Here is a 13,291-nt window from a genome sequence, read left to right on the forward strand (position 1 = left end):
GCAGCAGAAAGCACGAGTGACTTGGAAGGGCCCTCGGGCACTGTCTGTTGCCTTCAAATGGCAGGTCAGGAGCTGTTCTCAGGCCATAGGTGGGTGACGCCTAACTTCTTCTTTTCTCAGGAAAAATATAGTTTTTTGTCCTTTTTTTCTGATTATGGAAGTGTGATATATTTATTCTTTTAAATAAGACAATACACAGAAAGTTATAAAATAGAAGATAAAATTCATAATTTATAACGTAGAAATAAAGAACAATGCTGTCAAACTTGTTTTGTTCTAAGTGCACATGTAGAAGGGATTTCTTACACATACTATTTTAAAGCCTGCTTTCTTTTTTTTACGTAACGTGGCACACATGTCCTCCCATTTGTCACTGTATAATAAACCAGAGGCATCGATTTTAATGGCTGTCTAGAATTCCACTGTACGGAAATGTTTTTTAACCAGTCCCCTAATGATAGACATTTAGCTTATTTCCAGTCTTTTACTATTATACACAACTCCAGGATAAACATCTTTTTATGCACATTTTGCTTACTGGTTCCATTTTCCCCTTGAGATAAATTTTTAGGAAGGAAGTTACCGGATGAGCAGCTTAAAGTCTACTAAAGCTTTCCTAGCTCCCGTTCTTTCTGTTTCAGCCCCAGAGACACCCTCCAGGCTCCCCAGGGATTGTGTCCACCAACCTCCCGTCCTATCAGAAGAGGTCCCTGCTGCACCTCCCGGACAGCGTGGCGGAGGAGCAGAGCACCAGCGTCTCCCCGTCCAACGGCGTGGACCGCAGAGCCGCCACGCTGTACAGCCAGTATACGTCCAAGAACGACGAGAACAGGTGACGTGCCAGCCCAGCTGGGCAGGCTGCGGGGCTCTCCCCGCCTGCCTCTGCCGCGCCCCGGCCTTTTAACAGGCTGGGCCAGTCAGCACGGCCTTCTGTAGACGGAAAACAGATTTGCTTTGAGTCTTCCTTTGTTTCTGTTTTCAATGTGTTAGATGGTTCTTTGAAGAGGAAAGATGAAAATTACAACTAGAATATGCCAGGAGGTTGTAGTGATCTGGCTGAGTCCCGATTCTTGTTACCTCCTGTCTGCCAGTCTCCTAAGGGAGTCTGTGGTAGTCAGCACTGCTTCAGGGCAAACAGAAACCCAGTTCCTGCTAGCGCGCAGACAGGAACCGACTCGCAGAAACTGGGAGGCTTCTGCCCCCTGGCCAGCTCTGCCGGCTCCGGGGATGCGTCAGGCCCAGCGTGGCCCCAAGGTGGCCACCAAGAGCGCCAAGCCCCACCAGTTCGGTAATTCCAGCAGAAAGCGGCGGTCTTTCCCCAAAGGTCCAGTAGGAACATTCTAGGGAGAACTCTGATTGGGTTATTTTTTTCTTCTTTTGGGATCATTTGAGGGAAATAGAGATTTAACGAACAAACTCTGCCGACATCCCTTTACAAAATTTTTTTAATGAAAAATCAAAACGAACTGCCCTGTTGTCATTTTTTCTAGGTCCTTTGAAGGAACACTTTACAAAAGAGGGGCTCTGCTGAAAGGTTGGAAGCCCCGCTGGTTCGTTCTGGATGTAACAAAACACCAGGTAATGCTCACAACCTACAGAAATCCCTCTCGGCTACGCTCAGTGCCCAGCTGCTGCGCCTGTGTGCAGATGGGGCATCCCTCCTGGACAGATGCTCCCCTGACATCAGCATGTCCCTGCACGAGGGCAGGGGCCTTCCGAGGCAAGCTCCCGAGTGGCTCTGCCTGGCGTATGCTGGCGGAGACAGTGACAGCTGGGCCCAGAGCATTAACAGCAATAGATTCTGCTTTTTAAAAAAATTTTTAATTTCAGAAAGGAAGGAAAAGGGAGGGGGAGATAGAAACATCAATGATGAGAATCATTGATTGGCTGCCCCCCACACCCCACACTGGGGATCCAGCCCGTAACCCGGGCATGTGCCCTGACTGGAAATTGAACCTGTGATCTGGTCCATAGATCAATTCTCAACCACTGAGCAACACCAGCCGGGCAAATTCTGCTTTTTAATGCTCAGATATCTTCTACTCGTAAACCCACACCGGGAGACCCTGAGATTTCAGCGTGTTGCATGTTGTGTGCACATATGGAGCCTGTGAGCACTCCCAGAATACACATTACCTTCGGCCGGCAGCTTAAAGCATCCACGCACAACTGAGGGCACTCATTGATTCGACAAGTGGGATTGCACACCTTCCCTTGCCCGCCATGCACAGGGTTCTAAAGAAGGCATGCTTCTTCCTCATAGACAGCAGCAACAGGGGAGGCCCCAAAACAGGCAGGTGGGCAGGCCCGCCCACACCCGGAACCCACAGTGGGCAAGCGCGAGACCGACCTCACTGACGTGTCGGGAAGTCTGTTGCCTGTTGTTAGGTTCGTAGCTACTGCCGTTGAAGCCCACACATCCTTAGTGTCATAAGCTTGGCTTCAGCGATGCCGGGGGAGAGGGACCCCGAGCCAAACCCCCAGCCCCTCTGCACCCTCACTAATGAGAGTCGCGTGGCCTCCCGTGTCCCTGGAGCTGACAGGGCTGCTGGAGGCCTGGGGCGTCTCTAAAATGGAGCCTGTGGAGAGCGATAAGAACTGTTACCCTCAGCCCTGTGCCCTGGTTGGACCCACATCTGGAAACTCCTTCCAGGTGAAGATGTTATGCGGAGATCACCTTTCCCTTCGTTCAAAGGATTCCATAAGGCTGTGTAGTCTTTGGGGAAGAATGTCGAGAATTTCTTTTCAATTATGCAATCAAGCCTTTTTTAGACTTAACAGGCTCTGAAATCAAGTCTACACTATGTATAAAAGTTCCGTTAAATCACGAAATATAACACAGGAGAATGTCATAGTCTTTCTGTAATTTACAATTACGTCAAATTATATTTGTGTTCCTACCAATCTTTGGGATTGCTTCAGTATGAAAGGTGACAGGTTTTCCATTTCCCTGCTTACACCAGGCCTGAGGGAGAGACAGGAAAGTCCAGGCCAGGAACTCAGTGCCCAAGGCTCCGGGCACTCCTTCTGGGAAGTGAGAGCGGGAATCTGACTGTGGGCCAGGAAGGCTTTTCACCAGCCATCTTTCATTTAAAAAAGTTTTGCTCATTTTTTTTCATATTCCAAAACTAATACATGTTTGTTGTATTGAATTCAAATACCTCATAAAGATGGGAGAGCCCCCTGAGCCCCCAAATCCCAGAGGTAACTATTAACAATTTGGTACCTATTTCTCTAAATAATTTTATACATCTGTGTGTCGATGTAGATGTATTATATGTAGTTTGAGTTGCTAGGAAGTTTAAATGAGTGTATACAGGACAGTCCTGGTACAAGTACCACTCAATCAAATGTTATGCTACTTATTCTGTTTTTCAAACTTATTTTATAGCTACGTGCTAATTGGAAACTCACTTTTTTATATAATATTAGAGGCCTGGTGCATGAAATTTGTGCACAGGTAGAGTTTCCAGGCCTGGCCTGTGATCAGGACTGATCAGGGCTTTCCAGCTGCCAGCTGGGGCCTTCCTTCCCCCTGGCCGCTGGCTGCTGGCCAGGGCCTTCCTTCATTCCACACCACCCCCTGGTGGTCAGTGCACGTCATAGCAGGTGGTCGAACTCCCAGTCAGTCAAACTCCCAAGGGGACAATTTGCCTATTAGCCTTTTATTATATAGGATATTTGAACATATTTTCTGGCCAGTTCATACAGACCTTTATCATTTTTGAAAAGCTGTATGCTCTTCCATATATTGCTGTCCTGCCCTGTAATTAACCAACACCCGATTGAAAGACAGATACATCTTTTCCGTTTTAGCTGATAAAAACAGTGAAGAAAACTGCTATACGTGTATCTTGGCACGGTTGCAAGAGTGTTTCTGTAGGAGAAGTTGTAGAGGTGGGAAGGGTGTATCAATAAGCAGACATTTTAGTTGGTATTGCCAAGTTGTTCTCCAAAAATCTCTAGCAAGTTAATATCCCCACTAAGATTATGTAGTGCTTTACATTCAACTGGATATTATCAGCCATGTTTAACATTTCTTAATGTAGGTGCAAGTGAAGTATCATTGATTCACTTCCTGTTCTTTGGTCAGTGAAGTTGCTCATCTTTGTAGGAGTTTGTAGGGCATTTGTGTTTCTTCTGTGACTTGCTTGTTGAGCTCCTTTGACCATTTCTTTACTAGGTTATCTTTTTCTTATCAATTTCTAGGAATTCTGTATTGATTCTAAACATTAACCCCTTTTTATATGTTATGTAATGTATAGTTTTTACAGTTGTTAGTTGACACTTAATTCTATTTTTTAATAATGTAATTCACTTATTTGTTTAAATTTCAAAAAAAATGTCTTTTTTTCTTCTCTCTCCTGGCCACCTAGTATTATTTCCTAAAAGCAAACAGTGTTTTTCATTTCTTGTCTATTCTTTCTTATTTATATACTTGGTGTTGAAAGTATTACATATGTCCCCTTTCCTCCCCCTTCTAGCCTGCTCCCGCCCCCCTATTGTCTGAGTCCATGGGTTATGCATATATGCACACAAGTTCTTTGGTTGATCTCTTCCCACCTCCACCCCTGCCTTCCCTCTGTGCTTTCTTTGTCTATTCTTCTCAGCATACTTCAGATAGATACAGAGGGAAGTGTTCAGTTTGAAGAGCCAGGCCCTTTTCCCTCTCTGTGTCCCTTACATCAGTCTGCACCCTTTGGTTCCAGCTGCGATACTATGACTCGGGTGAGGACACCAGCTGTAAGGGCCACATTGATCTGGCTGAAGTGGAAATGGTCGTCCCTGCGGGCCCCAGCATGGGGGCCCCAAAGCACACGAGTGACAAGGCTTTCTTTGATGTAAGTTGATCTTACTTGTCTTTTTCGGGCTCTACACAAGATCCTCACCTCCATCTCCTCCGAGAATTGTGGAGCCTCGGAGCAATGGGTGGTGACGGTGCATGGGGCACAGACCCCCTGGCCATGGGAATCGCTGCAGAACTTGAACTCAGCACTCTGTCCCCACCCTGACCTCCCCCAGCTATTCGTATGTCTCAGAAGCTGCACGCTCCTTTGCACAAAGGGCTCCTTCAAAAGGTGTCCCGTCGCACCTGGAAGCAAATGAACTCCCTGTTAAATGTTGTTTCACTCACCACCTCCTGTCAGGTACAGGCGCTCCCTCGTTCATTCCCGGTATCTTCACGCTTGACCGTCCACAAAAACTGTCCTAGTCACGTGGTGGCTGTCTACCGGACATCTTCAGCAGCTATTAGTGGGCCTTGGGCATTTTATGGGCCACGTGATACGGGACTTATCTAGTCCCCAGAGCCAAGCAGGGCTTCATAAAGGGCAGAGGTCACACTCGGGGCCTGGCTCAGGCTGTGAGGCTGCAGCCCTAACTCTGGGTTTCCAGTGTGGCCCCAGTTGGAGACTGGAGACCAGAGAAGGGGGTGGAAGTGGACACAAAAGCCACCTTGATCTCCGTGTGGGTGAGTCTCGGCTCCCCCGAGGAGCACAGGGCGCTACTCAGCACCTCACTGCGCTGCTGCTGCAGGGCCTGGGACCCACCAGAGGCTCCGCCGTCCAGCCCTCTCCTCAGTCAGGGAGGATGCCAAGTAAGGTGGTCCTCGTGCGTCTCCTTTTTCTGCCAGCACCTTCTGGCAGATGTTAATCTGCCGGGGATGTTCATCGTGACTCTGGGGATAGAAAGGTAAGGGGAACATAAAGGCGCTGACAGTATGGCAGTGAAGGGAGAGAGATTCAGCACTTCTGGGCAGTGCGGGGACGTGCGGTCACAGGGATGGCCTTGCGTACTTGCCCGAAGCCTTAGAACAGCCTGCCCTCCATCTCATTCTCTTCATTTGGTTTTGTAGCTCAAGACCAGCAAACGTGTGTACAACTTCTGTGCCCAGGATGGACAGAGTGCCCAACAGTGGATGGACCGGATCCAGAACTGCATCTCTGACGCCTGATGCCCACCCAAGTGGGAGAGAGAGGAGAGGCTCACGCTCCGAATCGGGAAAGTGCACGAGTCCTCGAGGAGCTGACAGCTGCCTGTTCGGCTCTGTGAGTCAGCCCGGGGCCTGAGGCTCTCCTGGCCAATCTCGCCCAGCCCCCTCCTTCAGCATCGCTCTGTCTACTTGGCCTGAGTGGATGAGTCACCCGGGTCTAGTCAAGAGCCCCAGGACTCTAACAGGGTCTGAGTGGTCAGGGTCAGAAGATGCTTCCTGAGCCAACTGGTACCCATCCCCTAGGCCAATGGTGCACCTACCTGGGTCCTTTTGTTCTCCAAGGTCATCACTTCCTTGGAGAGCTTTCTGACAAGCAAACATCAAAATCCTCCAAGAGTGTTACATTCTGCACAGAATAGGTTTCCCATCAGCGGCTCCTACTCTTAGCACCTGACCTTAGAGATGCTCAGCCATCTGGTGCTGCAGAAGGTCCTTCCATGACCTCTGCCCTGTTGCCGGGCTCCGCGGCAAGAACATCGGTGCTCAGTGGGGGCAGAGTGAGGGCACACGGAGTGTCCTGATGGACAGGTGGTCAGGGGATGATGTAGCAATGACCACGCCAACACAGGAAAGTACTGCTTCCAAACACTGGGTTCGCTGGGCCGCAGACTCCCCGGGGACCTTGTGCTCCTGTGTGTCTGCTCCCTGACAGCTTCCTTCACGACATGACCTGCGGAAGCGGAACGCACTCACTGCAAAACAAGCGCTTGCACTGACCTCCCGACGAAGCGGAGACGGTGGAAGAGAGCCAGCTATTCATGACCTCGCAACACCTCTGCCGAGGGCTTATCCACAGCCCACGCGCACGATTGGAAACCCTAACGGCGCTTCAGCACGTGGACGTAGGCACCGCTTTCGGATCGCCCTTCCTTTTGATAACCTTGTGTTTGTCCAGCTTAGGGTCTGAGGAGGCTGTTCTCGGCGACAGAGCAGCCCCTCTGAGGCCCTGTGGCCAGGGAGGCAGGGAGCTAGAGCAGGACATAGTTTTGAACTGTTAATATGTTAAATACCAAACTAATATTTCAAAAATATGTATATATGATTGCTATATCCTTGTTCTTCAGTTAGTCTGCTTATAATTTAATATAAAATTAAATAAGATTTCCTTAATGAATTGGTTCACTTTTTACAAACTTAAAAACCTCTTTGTCTTTATAGGTTAAAAATAAATCAGATTTTCAAAGTTAAAATGATCTGCACACTAGGAAATAGAACTGTGACATAAGAAATTGAGGGAATAATAAGAATGAAGGATTTTTCTATCATTTTCATTTTATAAATTGCCACCTGTGAAAATGGTTTTTGCACATTCTTTGTATTTTTCTTTGTATATGAAATAAATTTTTGTACTATGTAAAATACGGAGCCCATTGTACCCTCAGCTGTTTGAGACTAAACCCAGTGCTTCTTTTGTAACTGGATTCTTTTAACTTTCATAAAGGCGTTCCCTGCCTTACACTCACTAACCCCTGGAATTAAAGTTATTTCTTAAGAAAGAGCATCCCTCGTTTTCTGTGAGAGGAAGCCATTCTGCAGTGCAGGCGCCCACGGGGCAGCGCTCAGGACTCACGTGGGACAGAGGTTCACGGGGAAACAGCGGGACCATGTCAGACCTCAGGCTGCTGCGTCATCGCTGCCCTTTGCTCGGCACGGAGCCTCGGGCACGCGACAGCAGGCACGAGCTTCAGGTTCTAGACACAGGGCTGCAGAGTCCAGGTGAGAGGGCTGGCTGTGATGAGCTGGGAGAGATTGGTAAGTACATTGCCGCTTTGGGGTCACAGTTCCATCCTCACAGTGGCAATTTGTGAGGATTTTAGGCAGAAGAAGTTGAATTCTCGTTTCAGAGCAGACTTGCCTGCTTCAGGGCGTGCCCCCCTCCCAGGACCTCAGTATGTTCACCGCCTCCCTCCTCCCCCCAGAAGCTGAACGTTCAGGCTCTATTCACAAGGTTGGTCTTTCTGGTGTGCTCTCTCCAGCCCCACCCCAGTCACTCAATTACATAAACACCGGGGAATAACAAAAGACGTTCCCATCAGGAAATTCTAGGGGTTTTAGGGACTCTATGCCAGGAACCCAGGACAAAGATCAAATTTTTAAAATTATTACACCCCTCTTCCAAGCGCTACCAGACTGAACAATGCAGACTTGGAGGAAGTAGCTGCTCAGGGCAGCACCTGCAGTGGGAGGAAGAGACGGGGTGCCGGCTCTTCTAATTCACTGTATGACCCTCACCCAGTCCCTTTGCTGGGCTTTGACCTGCAAAATGAAGGACCCAAGTAATCTGTAATTTTGTGATTCCAACTGTTTGCCTTTGCAAGAACTCAGGTTCTAAACTGAAATTTAAAGGATTTGCTGGAAAAGACCAAATCATCTAAACAGTGTTTTCTCAAATGACAATGTGTGTATGAGTCATCTGCTGAAATGAAGGCTCCGGTTTGGTAGGTCTGGGTTGGGGCGAGACATTCTGTGTTTCTGACCAGCTCCCAGGTGATGCAGCTCCTGGTCCAAGGACCACACGAAGTAACCCGTGTTGGTCCCAGTCCTCTGAGGAGACCACGATACACGTACAATCCTTGGGGAAGAGGAAGGGAAGGAGGGAAGTTGGGCAGAGGAGGCCTAGGCCGCAGTGCAGTTCTAAGGAAGTTCAGCGAGGCCGGTGAGAAGTCCTCAAGGCCCCGGGAATCGTCAGAGGACCCCACACCCCAGCACGGGCCTAGGATCCTGGCCACTCAGTCCTCGGCAGGCCTGTGGGAGGCATGGTCTCAGTGCAAGCTAAGTGACAGGTTTCAGAACACGGCCGCTGGGCCAACATCACAACCCCTGCTGCCGAGGCCGGAGGGGGTCTTTGGGCGGCTGTCGTCACCCACCCTGGTGCCACACAGATCTGGTTTTCCACCAGGTTCAGACAGCAGTTCACCCAGTCCCCTTGGGCCTCTGTTCCTAAGGGAAACAGAGAAAGAGGATGGTCATAGGCCTGACTACCCCCTGTCAATGCAGGTAATCTCACCTCTCCCTCCCCCCTCCATTCTGAATCCTCACCCTCAACAACCTGGCAGATGCCGAGGGCTTTCCCTGGCAGTGTGTCCCCGCCCTCATCCCGCGGGAAGGGGAGGGCCTACATGCCTGGTAATCACGCCCTTCTTGGGTCGGGGTCGCTGCCCGTGTCCTTGCACAATGACGGTGGGGGTGCCCTGGGGTGCCCAGGGGATCACCTGGGTTCCACCCACCTTCCTTCCAGCCCCCATGGTGCAAACCAGCCCTGGCTCTTCCTGCTGATCACGGGCAGATAACCCTCCTGGTCCCAGGACGCAGGAACCCAAAGGCACCGAGGGAGCCACAAGCTGCCGTTCAACAGGCCCTCGCTGTGTCCCGATGCTGTGCTGGTGGGATTCCTTGCCTTCGCACCAGGTAACGTCCTGGGATGTGCTGGCTGAGGCTCTGTGGTCAGGAAAGGCAAACCCATACCCAGAACCGGCCTCATCCCAACGAAGGTGAACGCTGGCCCTTCCAGGGTGGACGGGTCGCTGTAGCTGACTGGCCCCTGAGGCGAGTCGGTGCCGCCCGGGGCTCAGCACTGGCCTCTGTGGGTGATGGGCTGGTTGGACATTGAGGCAGCAGGGCCTGGCGTGGCCTTGGTGTGTGGGAGTCTGAGCCGTCGGGCCCATGTCACCCCTTTCATGGCTTCTGCCTCCGTCACAGTGGCTGGTTCCACTGTAGCAATGACAGGGACTGCCTGGTGTAACCGTCCACATCATACGTTCATTGGCTTGTTTCCCGCCTCCTCCGTGTTGGTGCTTTCTAACACGCATTAGCACGTGGTGCTAGATCTTCACGCTCGCGCTTTCTCTGTGTGTCCATCTGCACACCCCGCCCCACACCTCCTTGGCCCCCGTCTCCAGTCCTTTCCGGCCAGGCCCCCACCAAACGGCCGGGCCACTGGCCACTGCAGTACCGTGCCCACAGCTGCGCTGATGGGAGCACTTTCTCCTTCCCTCCCGCCTCCGTCCTGCAGCCACTGTGCCATGTCGGCCCCTCTACCAGCCAAGCCCCGCTCCCTCTTCTTGCAGCTGGTTGTGCAGGACCCTCTGTGTGGCCAAAGGGACGCGCAGGCTCAGGCCTGGAGGCAGCCTTTCTGCCGGATGATGGACTGCGGCCGGGCCCGTCCGACTTCATGAGCTGATGTATCCGTTCCAGGTGCCACGCCTGCTGTGCCAGGGTCCCGTGTTCCCCCAGAACTGTTTCTCAGAAGGTTGCAAGCCTCCGCTGCCCAGGGCCGGGCTTGCCTTGTGATTCTCCACAGAGACTTGCCACAAGCGCCATACACACCCTTTCCTTGTCCCGAGACTGACGCCTCCCACCCAAGAGTCCCCAGCGTGTGACCGGCGGCGGGACTGCCTGCACGGCCGCCCACGCCGTCCGCAGAGCCTCTTCCTGCCCGGGGACCCACCTGTGGCAGCAGCCTCCCAGATCACCCAGAAAATGGGTTATTTCTAAGCCCCAGGAGGGGTCCCAGACACTGTTTGCTTCGCTGTACGAAGAGATAGAAGATGCAGCAATTTCCTTCACCTGGAAAGGGATCCAGGCACACCCCAACCCTGAACCCTAAAACCTGCACTAAAGTGGCAGGTCCTCGACTGCATGTGCCTTCGCAGGGGTCTCTGGCGCAGAGCCCCCCCCCCCCCTTGTTACTCCTGTGTAATCAGCATCGCCACTGACGTCATGGGTCCGGGTGGTGTTCTGTGGGATCCAAACAGTCCCCATCTCTAGGGATTATGTGATGGCAGAGAGCGAGACAGTTGCCATAGCCCCGTTATGCAAAACTGTAAGTGAATACTGTTGTCTCTCCCACGTGGGTGTGAGCTGTTTCCGACCTTGTTTTCTAATTGGAATGGAAAAGAACACGTTCGCCAAATGACTGCAAATGCGCGCATACCAAAGGCCTGATGAGCTGCCCGGGCACAGCGGCCGGGAGCGGGGCTGCGTCGTGGTGAGGCCCCGGCCGCCACAGGCCTCCTCCAGGCTCTGCCCGCTGTCTGCAGAGGTCAGACTAGTGGTTAAATGCAGGAACGGTAGGACCACCACTCCTTCGCCCTTTAAGTTGTTCCTGCCACTTCCCCTCAAAGGAGACTGCTTTTCACGGCTGCCTTGGGCAGGGTGAGGCAGTTTCAGAAGTTCCCGCTGGGCCTTCTCGGCTCCTACCCCGTAGGCCAGGGACCCAATGTGGGGGCTGCTCCGCGGTCAGCGCACATGAGTGGGTGCTAACTGAACACCAGGGTCCAAGGGAGCCCACTGCAGGCCAGGACGCCTCGCAGGCCCCGCTCTGAAAGGGGCCTGATACCAGGTACATACACACCTGGCCGCCTCCTCGGCGGGCTCCATCTCTGAACGGGCTCTGGTCTGGGAAGTGAGCAGGGTCCCGGGGCTCCTGCTGGCCCTGCCTCCTGCCCCTCCGTTCTGTCTGCTTTGGGTAGCTGGAAGCGGAGCTGTGTCTGCCGCCTGGCTGGTTTGCCCACAGGGACACCACGCGCTAGTCACACCTCCCCAGCTTTCTGTGGGCCCGAGCCCCTGGCCTGCCCTCTGGCCTTGCCCACCCGCCCGTCACACCGGCCTGATGTGGCACATCCATCCCGCGTGCCCACTCTCCTCGGCCCTTTCACTTCCTCCTCTCCTTCCCCAGGAGAACTCGGGCTTCAACACTTGGCTGAATGTTGGCCACTACTTTCCAGACCAAGAGCCCCCCAGCAGAGGCGGCTGCCCCCCCCTCCCCGCCCCCACTGCCGTCCCAGCTAAGGTTTTAAATCTTGCGTCGCACAGAAGTGCCCTCGAGTCTATGGGTTCTGGCTTAGCCAACCTTCCGCTCCAGCCTCCTTCCTCAGGCACCGTCAAAACCCAACCCGGTGCGCCTGGCCCCTGCCAGCCTCCGTGCAGGTCCTGCTCCTTCCTGGTGCGTCTCTGACCGCCAGATCATTCTGGAATTCAACCCTAATTGTTGTCCTTGGTGGCCAGGGGAGGAAGTGGCAACTCCTGAGGGAGCACCTATTGCCCTGCAGGGGTGAGGCCGCTGCGGCCCCTCAGAGCAGCGGAGGAGGGGGGCAGGGGGGCTGCAGCCCCCACATCCTCGGGGGCATCCATCCACACGCCTCCATCTCACGTTCCAGGGCTCCTGGTCTTCGCCAGCAGGGCCTGACCCTCACATGCTGGCTGAGCATCGGACTTATCGCTCTGCCACTCTGACAACTTGTCTTCGGCCTGTCACTCAGCTCTGTCGTTCTCCAGGGCGAGAGATAAGGCCTCTGTGGGCTCCCACAGAGCTGTCCGCCTTTCACACACAGCGTTGGCCGCTGCTTCGTCTCTGCAGTCCCGCTTCCTCCCTCCGCAGGACAGCATATAAGTTGGCAGGCACCGGCCAGTTTTTAAAGACATTGTCCCCCCCATAGGTGCCCAACGCCTGCATCGTCACACCTGCCACAGACCCCTCTCCTCCAGCCACCTCCCCCTGGTCCTCCCCAGGGAACGGCTCAGCATGGGAGCTGCTCCCTTGCACCAGGGGCATCTGGGGGCCCCTGTCAACCAGGATGTCACCTTCCTGCGCCTCCTGAGTGAGCCGGTCCCAAATCCCATCTTACACTGTTTCCTCAAACCACCCCTGTCAGTGCTGGTCCATGAAGAAACAGAGGCCAGGGTTCTATGTGCAAGAGACTTATTTATAGGGAAGCACCGTGAGGACGGATGGGCAGGAGCTGGGGGGAAGCTGGGAGGGACCTCAGACTGCGACGTGGGTTTGACCCTGTGGTTCAGATCGAAGAAAGAGTCAAGGCCAACGGGAGTCTTCTGCCCGGACGGAGTTCCGTGCAGCGGGGGGCAGCAGCGCCCACAGCGAGGCCGGCTGAAATCCACGAGGTGCATTTTCGTGGCCAACACCTGGGTTCTAAGGTTTCTCTCTTTTCGAGCTCTAGACCCGAAGGAACGACGCTGTCAGCTTTTCCTACCTGAGCTCAGTGTCCGCTAAGGCTTCTGGCCCCGTCACCTGCTAGCTTTCTGGCCTCTGGTGGCTCCTAACTTCTCGGATCCTCATTTTCTTCTACTGTAAAATGGGGATTAAAACTGTGATATGCCCTAGCCGGTTTGGCTCAGTGGATAGAGCATCGGTCCTCAGACTGAAGCATCCTGGGTTCAGTTCCGGTCAAGGGCACGTACCTCAGTTGCAGGCTCGATCCCTGGCCCTGGTCAGGGCTCATGCGGAAGGCAACCAATCGGTGTGTCTCTCTCACATCGATGTTTTTCTCTCTGTGTCTCTCC

General features: G+C 53.0%; 1 protein-coding gene across 3 annotated transcripts in view; it reads left to right on the forward strand.

The window, feature by feature from the left end:
- SBF2 (SET binding factor 2) overlaps positions 1–7,351 on the forward strand; it is a 369,973-nt gene extending 362,622 nt beyond the window's left edge. For all 3 annotated transcript variants that reach the window (XM_079788328.1, XM_079788326.1, XM_079788327.1), the window contains 4 exons: positions 642–832; positions 1,491–1,578; positions 4,710–4,841; positions 5,855–7,351. In XM_079788328.1, the coding sequence (XP_079644454.1) occupies positions 642–832; positions 1,491–1,578; positions 4,710–4,841; positions 5,855–5,953 (510 nt within the window). In that variant the 3' untranslated portion in view covers positions 5,954–7,351. The remainder of the gene's footprint in view (positions 1–641; positions 833–1,490; positions 1,579–4,709; positions 4,842–5,854) is intronic.
- Positions 7,352–13,291: the final 5,940 nt, after the last annotated feature.

Source organism: Cnephaeus nilssonii, assembly GCF_951640355.1.
Source record: "Cnephaeus nilssonii genome assembly, chromosome: 13".
NCBI classification, from domain to species: domain Eukaryota; kingdom Metazoa; phylum Chordata; class Mammalia; order Chiroptera; family Vespertilionidae; genus Cnephaeus; species Cnephaeus nilssonii.